At 46.4% G+C, this 16,811-nt stretch overlaps 1 protein-coding gene across 3 annotated transcripts in view; it reads left to right on the top strand.

Moving 5' to 3' along the window:
- The first annotated feature begins 7,548 nt into the window (after positions 1–7,548).
- LRMDA (leucine rich melanocyte differentiation associated) overlaps positions 7,549–16,811 on the top strand; it is a 1,173,646-nt gene continuing 1,164,383 nt past the window's right edge. For all 3 annotated transcript variants that reach the window (XM_061163023.1, XM_061163024.1, XM_061163025.1), the window contains exons 1-2: positions 7,549–7,641; positions 14,282–14,382. In XM_061163023.1, coding sequence (XP_061019006.1) covers positions 7,612–7,641; positions 14,282–14,382 — 131 coding nt within the window. In that variant the 5' untranslated portion in view covers positions 7,549–7,611. The remainder of the gene's footprint in view (positions 7,642–14,281; positions 14,383–16,811) is intronic.

Raw genomic sequence — 16,811 nt, forward strand, 5'->3', positions numbered from 1 at the left:
CTTCTCCAAGAAGACTGCAGGTGCTTCCTAGGGCTGTAGAACGTCTGTGTGCCTGTGACTGTCTCTGCTTCTGGCTGCAGCATCTTGAAGCCTCAGCCCACCTGTGCTCTGAAGCTGAGGAGCCATCTCAAGCCTGGAGCGGCTGTCTTGGGTATTCATCTTTCTGGTTGGGATATCACTTTACCCTTGGAAGCACTTGAGTTCAGGTTCACCACGCAAGCACAGCAAAGTGAGAACATGACAACACAGCACTGAGAGAACACTCAGAGCTTTTGCATTTGCTGTTCCCTCTGCCTGGAAAACCCTTCTACCAAGTCTTCTCATAGCTGGCCCCATCTTACTATTCAGACTTTGGCTCCAATATTGCTTCCCTTAGAGAAGCCTCCCCAGAACACCCCACAGCCATCTGAAGCTGTGCAGTTTGTGTCCCCCCAAGTTAGCACCCTGCCCCCACTCTTTATCACATTGTCTACTTTTGTCTTTATAGCAGATGTCAGTGCTACCTGAAATTATGTATTTCACATGCTTGAAATTGTATTATTTATCTGCTTGTTACCTGTGTCTTCCATGTAAACCTCTTGGGAGTAAGGACTGTATTTGTCTTGGTCCTTATTTTACGCATAGTGCCTGCCATGTAGTAGGTGCTCAGTAAATTTATTGACATTCTCTCTCCTTATTTTGGGGAGCTGTACCTACTTATGTGTGTGATGTGTGCAAGTTGTTCAGTTGTGTCTGACTGTTTGTGACCCTATGGACTATACAGTCCATGGAATTTTCCAGGCCAGAATACTGGAGTGGGGAGCCATTCCCTTTTCTAGGGGATCTTCCCAACCCAGGGATTAAACCCAGGTCTCCTGCGTTGCAGGCGAATTCTTTACCCGCTGAGCCATCAGGGAAGTCCTATTTAACTTGTATTTTTATTTTACTAATAAATAGTTTCTTAGATTCGTTAGTTTACATTTAAGGAAACAGGATATTAGGAGTGAAAGATTCTGCATGGGCTCCCAGCTGGCTAGAACAGAGCTAGGTCTTGAACTCCTAGGCCAGGTTGTTGGCCACTCTAAGGCATGACCAGCCCTTCATCTGACCCTCAGCACCGGTGAGGTCAGGTGTAGCTGCCACCTGTTTGGCCCCTGGCTCAGAGCTGCAGAGAGAGCTGGGGTTCCTTTCAAAGAAGTGAGAAGAGACGCAGAATTAATATTGGTAAATTATGCCAGAACCCTTGCATGCACGTTATTATTATTGCCCCCATATATTCTAAAATAATCCCTGTAAATAATTATAAAAATAAATCTCAGTGACAAATTTTTTCTTTTCTTTTCTTCCCAGGAACACATTTATTCATCCTAATTTCTTCATGGGTAGGACAAATTGGAGCACTGGGTAGTGAATACAATTTGCAAATAGGCAATATAAGTAGAGAGAAAATTAATATGTATTCCTCAGCACTCTAAAAGGAGAGGAAGAACATTAATAGCCATTTCCTTGCAGATATAACTTTGAAAATGTTATTTCTGATCCATCAGCGTGGGGCTCCATATGAGGAAAATGGTTACAGCATGACAAGAAGTGATTAGATGTGAAATGGCATCTTTCTGGCGCTCCTCCCGTCTCTTTATCCTGTTCTTACTGGGACTTAGGAGGAATTCTGTTTTATTTTGTTAAGAAGATCACAGCACTGGCCTGGGGTCTGCTGCTCATTGGCTGGGTGACCTTGGGCTGTTTCCTTTTACTCTCTCAGCCTTGGTCTCCACATCAGTAGCTGGAGCAGATGACTTCTGAAGCCACAGTGAGTTTAGATGATTACAGGTCCTCACTACTTGACGTACCTGAGAAAAATAAGAGATGCTAGGGCACCACCTACTGAATTAGAATCTCATTTTCTGAGTTTCATATACTTTTTAAAAAGTGACAGGCCTGACGTCTCATAATTTTTAAAAAATTTTTTATTGAGGTATAGTTGATTTACAGTGTTGTATTACTTTCAGGTGTTGTTTTTTGTTTAGTTGCTTAGATGTGTCCCAACTCTTTTGCAACCCTATGGACTATAACCTGCCAGGCTTCTCTATCCATAGGATTTCCTACGCAAGAATACTGGAGTGGGTTGCCATTTCCTCCTCCAGGGGATCTTCTTGACCACCAGTGGGTTCTTTACCACTGAGCGGCCAGGGAAGCCCAGTTTCAGGTATGCAGCAAAGTGAATCTCATATGCAAATACATACATTTGCTCTTTTTTAGATTATTTTCCCATATAGGCCATTACAGAATACTGAGTAGAGTTGCCTGTGTTACACAGTAGGTCCTTATTAGTTATATATTTTATATACAGTAGTATGAATGTGTCGATCCCAGTCTTCCAGTTTATCCCTCCCCCCTCCTTACCTCCCAGTGACAGTAAGTTTATTTTCTATATCTGTAACTGTTTCAGTTTTGTTAATAAGTTCATTTGTATCCTTTTTATTTTTTTATTTATTTATTTATTTTTATTTACTTTTTCAGTGGGTTCATTTGTATCCTTTTTAAAGATTCCATATATAAGCAATATCACATGATACTTGTCTTTCTCTGGTGAGTTCTATATATATTAATCGAAGTTGGGGGAGGTTTTTCCTCTAAGTGACAGAAACTTGCCAGGCAAAGCTGGGATTCTGGAAGGGTCACTGGATCTTAGACCCTGCTCCCTTCTTCCCCACTGGCCAGTATAAAGTCCAGCAGTGTCGCCTGGTCAAGGATTCCTTTCCCTTTCCAAATCTGAATCCCTGTCGCCACATCAGGGATGAGTCTCTCCTGAGCTCAGCTAAGGACCTGGAGTATCTGGCAAGTTCCAGGCAAATTGGGGAATATGATTTGTTTTTCACTGCTGTCTTCAGGATTTGTGAAAATAATGGTAAGACATCAGTAGATAGCAGTCTCATTTGTAAATTCTTATTTTTTTTCCCTGCTGGTCTCCTCCTGTCTTGTCTTTAATTACAGAAGTAGTAAGTGCAGGTTGCAGAAATCACAGAAGGAAAGCAGAAGCTCCTTCCCACACCCCTTCCCCAAACCTGCTGCTTTCTCTGCTCCTGGTGGATATTTGCACTTTAGCAGAGAGACAACAACAGAACCTTTTAAGATCTAAAGAGAAGGGAAATCGGAGGTGCGGAGAATTAAATAATAGTAATTATATTTAGGATACTAGTAAATAATAACAATAAACTAATATCTGCAACAAATACTCATGCCAGACATTATGATGACATTTAATATACATGAAACAAATGAATTGTTCAGAATAGGAAAGCAGAGAGGTGTTCTGAAGTATAGATCATCCTCAAGTCACCTCACTAGTGTGCACAAACTGCCCAGAGGGCCCTGGAAACTCCCCTCTTTCCTATACTTCCCCAACCCCTTTTAGGCTGAAATGAATCTGCTTCAGTGACAAAGAGCATTTTGTATGCAGACATCCTGCTTTTTTTTTAATTGAAATCTGAATGTGGTGAGTCTGAACTAGGGGCTGGGGTGTGATTAATTACAGCAGCCATCTTAACCTGCTCAGAGGCTGGGCCTGAAAGAGACGAGGCGAGGTCAATCAGAAATTCGGTTAAGGAGAGGGAGGAATGTAAATAAAACCTTGTTAACTGGCCCCTGTCTTTCTTTCCGCTGCTGATGCATGGAGTTGGAAGATTTAAGGAATCAGTTCCTGTTTCTCTGGTTCTGGCCGACCCTAGAATCAACTCCCTTGATTGGAAATAAACAGGATTTTCCTTTCTGTCCCCAGGAATGTGACGGAGGAAGGACTCTAGGGGAAAAGGCCTCGTCTGCCAAAGAAGAAGAATAATAACAAAGATGACAGCAGGAATAAAATATTGCCCTCTTCATCAAGGGTGATAAGGAAGTATCCAGTTATATGTGTTGAGCCTTCTCACTCTCCATATACATATGTTAGAACTTCAGAATTTAGCCCAGGTTTGATTTGAACTTTCTGTCCTGTGGTCGTCTTGAGTGTACTGAACAAATTGGGCTACATGTCTCACCTTTGGTTTCAGAAAATAGGACCCCAATTACAGCACTTCATGTTGACATAGTACCTTAAATGTCTGAGTATGAACCTCTTTCCTGGAGGGTGTGTCTGTGAAATGTGTGCCCCCAGTGCCTGGCATGGGGCCTAGCCTTTGGAAACTGGGGCAGAGGGACTGTGATATAAATGGGTGAGGCAGGGAGTCCTCCAGCTCCCCCTCTCTTGGCTGAGGAGTGGGATGAACCCCAGATGACTGCATGAACCTTCCCTTCCCCTTGGTGCTCCTGGGGCAGGGACAGGAAGAGTTTTATGCAGGGAGAAACCCCAATAAGACTCAGCCTCTCTGTTGATTTCTGCAAACTCCTCGTGTTCCAAGGGAATCATTTGCCCACTTCTGGGCCAGCTGTATATGAGTTTGCTCTCTCCCCTCCTAAGGGGAGGTCCATGTTACCTGAAGAAACTTAAACTTTTGCTATTTCTATTAAACTTCCCTTTTTGGTTAAGAAGGTGATGAGGTAGAAGAATGTCCCTGCCCTGATCACTCTTCCAATCTTCCTTGATTCAGATATACAGATACTTTTTCTCCTTCTCCTCTCCCTCCCGGTCCTTCTCCTTGTTCCTCTGTTCTGCAGACTAACTTCCCAAAGCTGAGGGGAATAAGGAGAGGTGAATCCAGTCTGTTCCTAGAGGAGCCCTCCTCCACTACGTTAAACAAATTTTCACTCTGCTGAATAACTTTCAATAGCTCCCTATTGTCATCAATTTACATTTCTAACATTAAAGCCCAACTTTAATATGAGCTGTCTTGAACTTTGTTCTTTGTGATTTCCCAATGCTCTCTCCCCGGAGTCAACTGGCCTTCTCAATGTATTCACTTAGAGGAGATGAGTGGTTGGAGACGCATTTGAGGCAAAAACCAACAACTAAAAGGTAAGCAGAGGATGAGACAAGCAGGAAAGGAGGCAGGAGAGGTAAAGGTTGATGGGATATAAAAGGTCTTGAGGGACATTAGTTTGATGATTTGGGGCTTAAGACTTTGGGCTGTATTATTAGATTGGGAGGAGGCCATTGAAAGATTTCAGGTGGGGTCAAATCCAGCTTTTAGAATGATAGCTCTGGGGCTATGTAGAAAAGGGAACTGCAGTGAGGGGGTTTGGAAAAGTGCCAGAGACCCCTGCTGACTTTGGTGTCATTGGTGGATAGGGTCTGCAGAACAGACTTTCTGTGCTCAGAAGACACAGCCATGTATGGAGGCAGGGGCATGGATGAAATGACCTTAGGCCCCTTCCTCCTGGTGGGAGGGAAGAGTGGGGTTCCAGTTTCATCTCTGAGTAGGTTTCAGTTTATTTCCACATGTTGTCTCCTTTGGGTCAAAGCCCTTTTAGGAAGGCCAAGGGGAAAGGTCCCCGGGGAGGGCAGAGTATCACTTCCTCTTTTTCAGGCAGGAAAGGCAGACAAAAGTGGACAATGGACCAGAGAGGGTGCGTCCAGCAGAGAAGGAGGGAGGAGCCGGAGGAGCTGGCCCAGGGCAGGAGGCCTTGGAAGATTCCCTTTGATCCCCCTTATCTCTGGAGGGCAAGCTTGCTTATTTGGCCAGTGGGGCCTTTTGTTACAGCATTTCCTGGAGCCCCCCAAAGTAAACACAACCAAGTCTGTGTTCTTACAGCTCTACTGTGTCTGCTCCTTCCAACAGAGAGAAAGGGCAGGCGGGTCAACCCTCAGAAGTCACCCCTACTCATCAGAATGCTGACAATAAAGATGCCCGTTACAGTGCATTAGCACCACGCCTGAGAGACAACTGTGATGGCCACGAAGTGCTGAACCACCATCATAATCATCATCATCAACTGCACAACTAGGGCTTTCTAAAATCTAAGGTTTAGATCTATGGAGTAATAAAACAGGAACAATGGAAAGGCCTGTGAACACCCTCTTTGATGGAGGTGGGAAGCTATAGTCATCAATAAGTCTACTGAACTGAGGTACTTGCAGTGCCCATGAGACCTGGAGTCTGGCGTGGCAGGAGTCAGTTTTCCCTTTTCTGTTCAAATGGTGCCTGTGCCCACTGGAAGAAGGAGCAGGGTGGAAAGGCTAGTTACTGCTGGGCTGGCTCTCAGTTGCAATAGGGGATGGGTGATACATGAAATTGAACTGGAATCTGGTAATTTTTTTTTGCCAGCAAAAGTCTGTCCAGTCAAAGATACGGTTTTTCCAGTGGTCATGTATGGATGTGAGAGTTGGACCATAAAGAAAGCTGAGTGCCGAAGAATTGATGCTTTGGAACTGAGGTGTTGGAGAAGACTCTTGAGAGTCCCTTGGACTGCAAGGAGATCTAACCAGTCAATCCTAAAGGAAATCAGTCCTGAATATTCACTGGAAGGACTGATGCTGAAGCTGAAACTCCAATACTTTGGCCACCTGATGCAAAGAACTGACTCATTTGAAAAGACCCTGATGCTGGGAAAGATTGAAGGCCGGAGGAGAAGGGGACCACAGAGGATGAGATGATTGGGTGGCATTAATGCCTCCATGAACATGAGTTTGAGTAAGCTCCAGGAATTGGTGATGGACAGGGAAGCCTGGCATACTGCAGCCCGTGAGGTTGCAAAGAGTTGGATGCGACTGAACTGAATAGCTTTGTGTATCCTGGTGATGGAGGTGTGAAGGCAAAAACAGGCATGGAGAAAATTGGGGCCCTTTCAGTGGAGGACAGGCATGAACTTCCATTGGTGTGCCCACAGGGTCTGACTTCATCCAGACAGGAGGCAGCAGAGGCCACCCTTCACTTCCAGATGCAGGGAAGGTGTGTGTGGAGAGCTCACTCCTCCAATGACTTGCAGCCTCACATTTAACATTTCCCTGTGAGATGAGAGAATAAATTTGGGAACATCATTTGACTTTTCTTCCTGGAGTGTCAAGTGGGGTGCTACTAGCTGAGCCAGTGCTTTACTTACAGAAAAATTCAATTTCCTCCTGCTTCCCATGCAAACGGAAACTCCATCAAGTGTCCTTTCAATCTCTTAACTATCCCCCTTCCCTCATCCCCTCAAAGTTGGGGAGAGGAGTTTCCACCAAGACGCCCCTCCTCCCTGCAGTTGAGGACAGTTATGTAATCTGGATTGTGACACAGAGGAAAGTCCTAGCTAGCTCTCCACGCTCCTGGCTAACGGTTCAGATGGGGAGCTCGTGATGGGAGACCTCCCCACTCCACTATCCTCCAGTGTGCCCCCACCAACGCAGCAGGGCTCTGGGCGTGAGATGGGGAACCTATTTCTGTTGTCTTGAACCCTCTTGAACGATAGGGTCCTGGGACGCCCGGGGGTGGGGCACCGAGAAGCCGGGTGGTTCCCCCGCCCCCGCGCCGAGGTGGGGGCGCAGGAGCGGTGGGCACCTGTTGCGGCGCGCCGGGCGGCGGCTGAGGCTCACCTGCGCGAGGCCCGGCCCAGGGCGGGCGGCGGGCGCACAACTGAGCCGAGGTTCCGACGCTCGGTCCGCGCCTCGGGCTTCCGCCGGGTCAGCTGACCGCCCAGTGCGGAACTAAGCGCCGGCCGCGAGCTGCCTGCAGCCACCGCGCTCCTGCTCGGCACTCGGTACCGCGCGCCCGCCCCGTCGCCATGGCCGGGCTTGTGGTCAGTGGAACTCAAGTAAGTCCGCTGGGGCCACCCCGTCCCCTCCTGGGCACGGTCGCTCTGAGGAGGGAGCTCTGGGGCGAGCGGCGTCCAGAGGTCAGACGGGTGCTCCTTGCCCCACCTCTGGGCTGCGTCTGCAGCAGCGGAGTGAGGCAGGCCTGAGGGGAGCACAGACGCGGTTTTGCACCTGGCGCAGCCCCTGGGTGGGAGGAGAGGGGGGAAGACCCTCAGGTCGCCCGGACCCCTCCAGCCCCAGCGCTCAATGACCAGAGGCCAGCCAGCGGACCTCTCCATCAGGTGGAGTGGGCACCTCTCACAACCCACGGTACTTTTCCGAGCCACAAAAAAGTTGTAGTTTCTTTCATAATCTGAAGGAAAAAAGGAACCTTGTTAAAAGAAACGTTTTGATATATTTGTCTTTACACCAATGCAGTTGTAAAATAGAAATGGTAGTTTTAGAGTTTTCTTTTTCTTCTTCCCGACAACGGAGGTAGGAGCCTCTGAAAGACACAGTGAGAATCACGATGCGACCGTGCAGGCGCTGGGTTGCAGGGCTTCGCTGCAGACTTGCTCCTGTTCCTAACCCTAGATCCCTTATCAAAGACCGGTAGAAGGCTACAGTGCTCCAGTTTTCGGCACCTGACTTCTTTAACGGGCGTCCTTGGGGATGGCAACACTCTAGTTTCCACCCGGGGTGATAGACACCCAGCTTTACTTACTGTCAGCCTTGTAGTGACGCTTTAGTTGTTTTTAGTCATTGCTGGAGGGTTGGACTCAACTACTAGGGGGCCAGGTGCCTTTTACTTGCTGGAGAAGCCAGGAGTCCCTTATAAGCTCTGAATGAGCCGGCCCTCCTCCTCCCCTGCTTTTCCTGGATGCCCTAGAGAAATGGTTCTGAGGTTTTGCAGCTCTCCCCTTGGATTGCTTGAGGCATGTAGTGTCAGGCACAATTAGATTTTGAGATTACTTTGGGCTTAGGGAATGTTTCTCCCTTCTTAGAGTTCAGTTAGTAGGCCAGGGAAGTACTAGCCTGGGAAAGAGGTTAAAATGAAGTGTCTTTTTTAGCTGGCAGGGAAAAGGGACTTTCTGGGAGTTAATGAGGCTGCAGAAGGAAGGGCTAGAGGAAAGGGCCTCTGCCCAAGCCGGGTCCCTGACCTTCAGAACCTAGGTCTCTGCATTTCAGAGCCAGGAGTCTCTGGGTGTAGCTGCTTCCAGCTTCATGGAAGACTTGACATGGGCCTGCCAACCTTCCTGTGCTTCCCTTTCTCATCCTCTATTTCCACAGCTCAGTTTTATTTATTAGTTTTTCTCTTGAGCCCCTTGAATTTAGCCCATCCCAAACAGCCCAAGGGCAGTGACCTGTGAGTGAGGCATTTTGGTCCCTTGGGGACTGTTCTAAACAAATGGAGCTGCCAGGGGAAGAGCTGAGCAGGCAAGTTGGGGAAAATGCCCTTGTGTCATAGGTGCCCTGTATTCTAAACGTCCAAGGTCAGTGAATCTGAGTGGTGGCTCAGGGCTTTAGGTCTTTTTAACGTTCTGCCTCTAGCAGCCATTATAAGATGTAGCACCTTGAATGTGTATCACATGGTCCTTCTCAAACTTGGGGTCCTTCTAAAGGGTGGGGGGGAGGAAACCCACTTCTCATGAGCCAACACTGTTACTGCTTTTATTCCAATATTACTTAAGTATACAATCATAAAACCAGATAAAACTTTTTCTAAGTTCATATTTAGAGAGCTATAAACCCCCCAAAAGGGATGGCTTAAGTGTAAAAACGAAAACAATAACACCCATAAAATTAAAATAAACAATGAAATGGATGATGTTTGCTGAAACTCGGTCACTGCTTTTGATGCTGCTGTGGCCTGACGGCTATGGCCCTGAGTTTTAGGAGTTGCTCAAACCTGTAACACCACATGCTTGGGGATGTTGCTGTCCTCCCTCCATTTTTCTCTGTACAAAGTTTCAACATGGATCTGACTCCATTTGGCCTTCTGTTGACATGAATGCATCATTTATATTCAGCTCGAAGGCCTCACTCTTCCTTCTTCACTAGCTTAGGACAATTATAGTAATGGCATTAATACAAATGCAGACACAAATGCAGACTTGGAATTGGGATACTGAAATCTTATACTGGAGAGACATGGGAATAAAAAACCCCTTCCACAGGGATACTGGTGTGATTCACTAACAACTACCTAGTGGCCACTAGGTGCCAAGGACAAGGCTGTGGGCTTTAAATATGTTAACTTATTTCAATCCTGTAACATAAATAAAATGAGGATAAAATGTGACTCATGAGCTTATTTAATGAGGATTGACTAGTTAAGTATCAGTAACCTCAGATAGGCACATGACACCACCCTTATGGCAGAAAGTGAAGAACTAAAGAGCCTCTTGATGAAAGTGAAGGAGGAGAGTGAAAAAGTTGGCTTAAAGCTCAACATTCAGAAAACTAAAATCATGGCAAATAGATGGGGAAATAGTGGAAACAGTGGCTGACTTTATTCTTTGGGGTTTCAAAATCACTGCAGATGGTGATTGCAGCCATGAAATTAAAGACACTTACTCCTTGGAAGGAAAGTTATGACCAACCTAGACAGCATATTAAGAAGCAGAGACATTACTTTGCCAACAAAGGTCCGTCTAGTCAAGGCTATTGTTTTTCCAGTGGTCGTGTATGGTTGTGAGAGCTGGACTATGAAGAAAGCTGAGTGCAGAAGAATTGATGCTTTTGAACTGTGGTGTTGGAAAAGACTCTTGAGAGTCCCTTGGACTGCAAGGAGATCCAGCCAGTCCACCCTAGAGGAGATCAGTCCTGAGTGTTCATTGGAAGGACTGATGTTGAAGCTGAAACTCCAGTACTTTGGCCACCTGATGGGAAGAGCTGACTCATTTGAAAACACCCTAATGCTGGGAAAGATTGAGGGCAGGAGAAGGGGACGACAGTGGATGAGATGGTTGGATGGCATCACCCACTCAATGGACATGGGTTTGGGTGGACTGCAGGAGTTGGTGCTGGACAGGGAGGCCTGGCGTGCTGTGGTTCATGGGATCACTAAGAGTCGAACACGACTGAGTGACTGAACTGAACTGACTAGTTAAGAGCCAGGTGGGAGGCTTTTAATAAATATGAGTTGTTACATTATTCTTAACACCTTTTGGAGGTGGTTAGTGTTTAACTAGTTTATAGAAGAAGAAACAGAGTCTATGAGGTTGTGACCCATCCAAGGTAATGCAGCTAATTAAGTAGCAGCACAGGGATGCTGATTCATGACCAGAGTTCTTTCTATTCATGGAGCTGCCAGTACTGCAAATCTAAAATTAAGGATGCCTCACCTCCAAGTGGGGGCAGGCATCCTGAAATAACCTCCTTTCAATCTGACTACTGACAACACTCCCCCCATCCCAAAAATCTGTGAGCCAGACTATCCCAACTGCAAAGAGAAACCTTCCATGTCTTGCAGTTTGGTAATTTTCTGCAGCTTCTGCTCAGAGGAGCTGAGTGTGTGTACATGTAGAGATCCTGCCAAGATATTATTTTTCTTTCTGGTGTTACTCTCTGTAGGGGTCTTGAACTTGATATGTTTTCATTTCTCTGATAATGGTGTCCTTTTATATTGTAATTCCACATGGTCGAAGTCTTGGGGGTACATATTATATATGATAGGCAAACTAAAAGTATGAAACTTTGTTCTTCATTTCACTCAAAATCAAGATAATTGACTAAATGCAGCGCCTTCTCATTTTGGGTGGGATCTTGCTTCGGTGGCATCTAAATCTGTTAAGCTCTACATCCCTTCTCTTGTTTGGTCAAGACACAGACTATTTTTGGTCTGGCTCTTCTAGTTTCCTGTTTTATGTTAGGTGGTCCCATGCTTCAAGAAGTCTCCTGACATCCTAAGATATAATGTCTTCCACTCAGGAGCACTTCTTAAATAAGTCTCTCCTCTCATTATGAGTGTTGTTTGCCGTGCCTGGCAGTGACTGCTTGCTGCTTTTAAGCCTTTTCCAGACAATTTGAACCCTTCAGCATGGTTGACTTAACTCACATCTCAAAAAGCTTCCAGTTTACTATGAGGGTGGTCCAAACATAGACATGGCTTATCAAGTTGGTGTTCTTAGCAAATTTTGGAGACTTGGTCCTCATCTCTGTGAAATAGGAGCAAGTTGTGCTTTGTTTGGTTCTCCTGGGATACTGTAATGTTGTTGTTTAGTCTCTCAGTTATTTCCAACTCTTCTGCGACCCCAAGGATTGTAGCCTGCCAGGCTCCTCGGATTTCCCAGGCAAGAATACTGGAGAGGGTTGCCATTTCCTTCTCCTTGACCCAGGGATCAAACCCATGTCTCCTGCTTGGCAGGTGGATTCTTTACCGCTGAGCCACCCAGGACACTCTGTGATGTTAAGATCATGGAATAAAACAAGCTAATGGAAGTTTTGTCAGACATGTTGTGAGTGGTTGAATGCTTCATGGTGGTAACTGTCCTTAATGTTTGTTTGCTCTGAAGTGGAATTCTACAGAAGATAAAAGGGAGCAAATATTCCTCTTTCTGCAGGCGCTAATGCTCTTCTGGGACCTTCAACATGGCATCATGAGGTAGTTCTAGATCTTTCAGCTAACAAGACTCATTTTGAAGCCAAAACATGATGATAGATAGCTGGCATTTGTTGATCAAGAATATCCACATTGTCATGTGCATATTTAAGAATTCCATGGCCTCCATATTGGACGTCTTTATTCCTGGTGCAGAATGTGGTCCAGACTCTCCTTAAGAAGATGTACTATGCAGGGCAGGCCTCTGGAGTCTTAGTTTCCTCATATAAAGCATGAGGGATTTTGACTGAGTCCCTGCTAAATTTAATCCTTTGTAACCCATGAGGAAAGAACTCAGTTTCCACATTGAAAGCTCAGCCTCTCTGCTGCATATATAATGGAGATCTTGAATGATTTTGATATGTACAAGATGGGTAAGGGATAGGTTTTCAGGTGAGTGCCATGGGCCTAGGGGTCATTGTGAACATATAATGCAGAAGCAGCTGCTGATGGTGAGCAGCTGAATGAAGTCCCTAGATTCTCCAGTCTCTCTGGAGAATCCTTTATCTCTGCTTGGAAGCAGAACTTAATTTGTTATACGAGGAGATAGATGGCTCTTAGGTAGAGAGGGGAGAGATTACCATATTGAACTTACAGCCCTTTAGTTTTTAGTCTGTATCTTCCTGAGTCAAAATTATTTTATTGGAATCAGCTATTTTTTTTTTCTGTCTTTTCTCCCCATTTTGTATCTTCCAGTAATGAAGTTACTGAAGGATAGTGAACACAGGATATTATATTGTCAGCAATTGGTCCCCATTGGATAGGAAAGGGTTGAGAGATGACTTGAAAAATTGAGGGTGCCAGGGTGCAGTGTGACTTGTTTTAGGTGGAGCCATATGAAAGTGCAGTTGTATAGTTCTATGATGGTCAGGGTATTAGTAATTCATAACCTAATTTTAACCATTTTAATGTAATACTGAAGATGCAAGATGGCCACCATATTCTTATTCTCAATTGGGAATCACAACCCCTCCATCCCTACCTCCACCCCCTTGGACACCTCTCTCTCATTCCAGGACGTCTTGTCTGTATGTGGAAGAACGAAGGTTTGCAAGGCGAAAAGGATCAAGGCTGTAGCCTTGTAATGAGCTGGAATTTCTGCTGAGCAGTTGAGGATGGGCTCCTTTTGTGGGAAAGCATCATGTATTGTGACCCACTGCTGACTGGTCACTGGTTTGTCTTACTGGTTTTGGAATTAGTTGCCAGTCCTGCCCTCACTGCTACCTGTAAAAATAGGTTTCAAAACCTTGGTGCTTGGAGCAGTGAGAAAGCCCTCTGACCTCCTAGTCAGAAATTCTGGGATCAAATTTCAGTTCAGCCTCCTAATATTTGGGCATACACTAGGTAAATAATAATAATAAAGTAAGTAAAAGAATGCTTAAGGGAACACCTCTGCCAGCAGAATGGGGTTGATTGCCAGGGGCTCCCTGGAGGATAGTCTTGAAAGCTCTGGCCACCCGTCGTCGCCCTGTCGCCTTCAAGTCGGCTCTGTTCAGAGTTCGGAGGACGTTTTATACATGGTGGTAATAGGATGGGATTGGCGGTCTGGGGAGGTTTTCTTGTCCAACCCTATTTGTTCCAGCACCCTGCAGGTTGAATGCTGGTAAGTGCATCTGCTGTGCCTTTTATGAGGTAATGTGCATGACAGGGTATTTGGGGGAGGGGGCAGCCGAGGAGGGGGAGCAGAAGAGCCAGAGGGGCAGCTGTTGGGAAGGCCCCTGAGTGGGAGGCTGATTGCTGTGATTATATCAGCATGCTCTGAGGTTGGGGTTTTTTTTTTGGACCTCTGAATCTGGCCAATTTCAGTCCAATTTCCCTTGTGCCGGGATTAGTCTCCATCATGCTAAGTGTACCAAGAAAGGGGAGCTGTTGGCAGAATCCCTGAAGCCAAGTCCCAAAGCTGACTTGATCAGGGAAACAGCCACAAATGGGGTCTTCCTGTGTGCGGCGCGCGTGTTTCAAGTTGCGGAAGCAATCATCGGATCAGTGACGTGGGGCCTTGAGCAGCTGGGTGATTTCCGTTGGCCACATTGTTTCTGTTCCATTTTAATTTCCAGGTGTCCTACATAGGCCAGGACTGCAGAGAGATTCCAGAGCACCTCGGCAGGGACTGTGGACACTTTGCAAAGAGGCTTGATCTGAGCTTTAACCTTCTGAGGTATGTAACCTTCATGAGACAGACCAGGCCTGGGAGACCCAGGGCCCATGATGAAGGCCTGCAGATAAAAGCCAAACAGCCCAGGTCTCCAAAGGGACCCCAAAGGTGTGACTCTGCTTCACAGGGTCCTCTGGCTCCCCTCTTGTGCCCAGAAAACAGTGAGTGTGAGTGTCCTCTGGCTCACTTGTGTCCCTCCAGAGGGCCATCAGTGTCACTTTGTTCTTTTCCTTCCTCCCTGAGGCCCATGCGTCATATTAGAAAACTCTTGGAGAGGAAGAGAGAGAACCAGCAGGTGTGTTGGGGGCATCTAGGGATGCTTTTGTGGATGACCCCATTGCCCAAAGATTTGCTGAATCCCAGGTAGAGTGTATGTGTTCTTCTTTTATTTTCTTTGCCTTTTTATGAATTGAAACTTTAAATATTTGTGATGATGATTTCTCCCAGATGGTATTTCAAAGTAATTCCAATGCTGTTGGCATGAGGTAGGTGGGAGGGAAGCTCAAACAACTGTTCCAGACTTGGCAGAGAAGGTAAGTGCGATTGTATATATTATTCCAATGGAGCAAAACAGTTATTTCTTCCTAAAAGGTGCTGAATTGTCACTGATTTGGGAACTCTGGGGAGGGAGCTGGGAGGTTCTTGGAAAGCGGGTATCAGTGGGATAAATAGGCGGGGATTGGGTGGTGGCTTTTCCTAAGGAGGTGGTTCCACACGGAGCTTTTTCCTAAGTGTCTCCTTGAGAGCCATGCTATCCTCTGATGGAACAGACTGTCTCCAGGTGGAAGGACAGATGAGAAGCTGGAGTCCCACCCCAGGGCTCCGGTACTTTACTTCATCCACAGTGTGGCGTCTCTTCTCTCCAAGGCAGGACACTCGGGCATTACAGATTCCAGTGAAGATGAACAAAGCTTGGGACTTTAAGGCACCAGAGGGTGGAAGGGACTTCCAGCAAAGCCAGCAGAGCTTCATGGGCTGGTGCTTAGGAGCTCACGGCTGTGCTGAGATGCATCATCTCCACTGAAGGGGTGTCCAGGGAATCGTGTTAGAAGGGAGTGGGCACAGTGTGCTGCCTGACTCTCAAGGGGTTTGTGGGCTTCTGAGAAGATGTGGAAACGGAAAAGTCACAGAGTAATACAGAGTGGTGAGAGGGTGCCAAATAAACTCGGACTCTGAACAAATGAAGGATGGTTTTTAGTCCCTGCCCAAGAAGGGGACAGAATACAGTCTCAACTGATGGTGCCTGAGACACGTGTGCACCTTCAACAGCTCCCCAGCATAGGCTTGGGCAGAGGGTTCTTCTCATGTGACGGGCCTCTGGGTGTTTGGGGCTTTTGACTCAGGCAGTGGCTGCCTTGCTGCTAGGAGCCCGGATGTGGGTTTGAGGAGGCTGGGCCCTGGGAGGGGGTATGAGCAGTCACAGGTCATGGGACTGGGCTGTCAGGTCTGAGGAAACAGAGCCGTCTTTGTCACATTATGGGACCCTGCCTCTCTGATGAGAAGGGGTTCTTGGCTCTGAGAGGCTGGATCTTTAAGGATTTATCATAGGAAATGATGGGGCCTGGAGGCAGGAAAATTTTGTGAAAAGGAGGTTGGTTTAAAAAAAGAGAGGAATTAAGACTTTTGTTAACTTTTTGTTGAGAGAAGAGTTTTTGTAAGTGTCAAGTTTGAGGAATGATCCCTCAAAAGATCTGGTCCCAAACCTGTTCTTGTGCTGTGGTCAATGTGTGAGTTGTAGCTGGGTTGGGGCAGGGATAAGCCATGGAGGGGTGAGGTCTCATGGAAGGGTTTATATTAGGACTTGGGTAAGTTGGAAGGAGTTACAGACCAGAATGCAGAAGAGTAACTCTGACTTGATGTGGTTATGGTGAGATTGACTCATCTTTGATGGTCTTATTTACCTAACTTGGGGGCAAGGGGAGGTGGCACTGTTTCTCTTGGGTGTCAGAGGAAGATGTAAGCTTATGCAGGTCCTTTGCCTTCAGTTGGATAAAAATTCAAAGATGGTTTAGACGCTTACCTAATTCCTCTTTGGGGAGAGAAAGGGAGAAGGGAAGAGAAAGATCATGAACTTACCTACCACACAAGTGGGAATATGATTCCTACCAGGCTGAAGGGATCATCATATCCAGAGGAAATACTGCGGATCCCCATCCCACCTTTTGTAAAAGGTTTCTTCCCAGTCCTGTCTTGTCATTTCCACGGGATTTGGCGGGGAGCATATCACCGTATATTTGCTCTGCACCTGGATTTACCATAGCTTGTGGTTTTAACTCTCTGCTGTATCTTCTGCTCTCCCTCTTGGCAGCCTATCTGGTCCCACTCTTGGCACCCCCTTCATCTACCTTGAAGCTCAGTACTACGTTACTGTTTATTATGCCAGTTCAAAGTGTACCAGGAGAGGTAGGGTGGTAATTTTGCGTGCAGCAGGA

Source organism: Dama dama, chromosome 15, assembly GCF_033118175.1.
Source record: "Dama dama isolate Ldn47 chromosome 15, ASM3311817v1, whole genome shotgun sequence".
Lineage (NCBI taxonomy): Eukaryota > Metazoa > Chordata > Mammalia > Artiodactyla > Cervidae > Dama > Dama dama.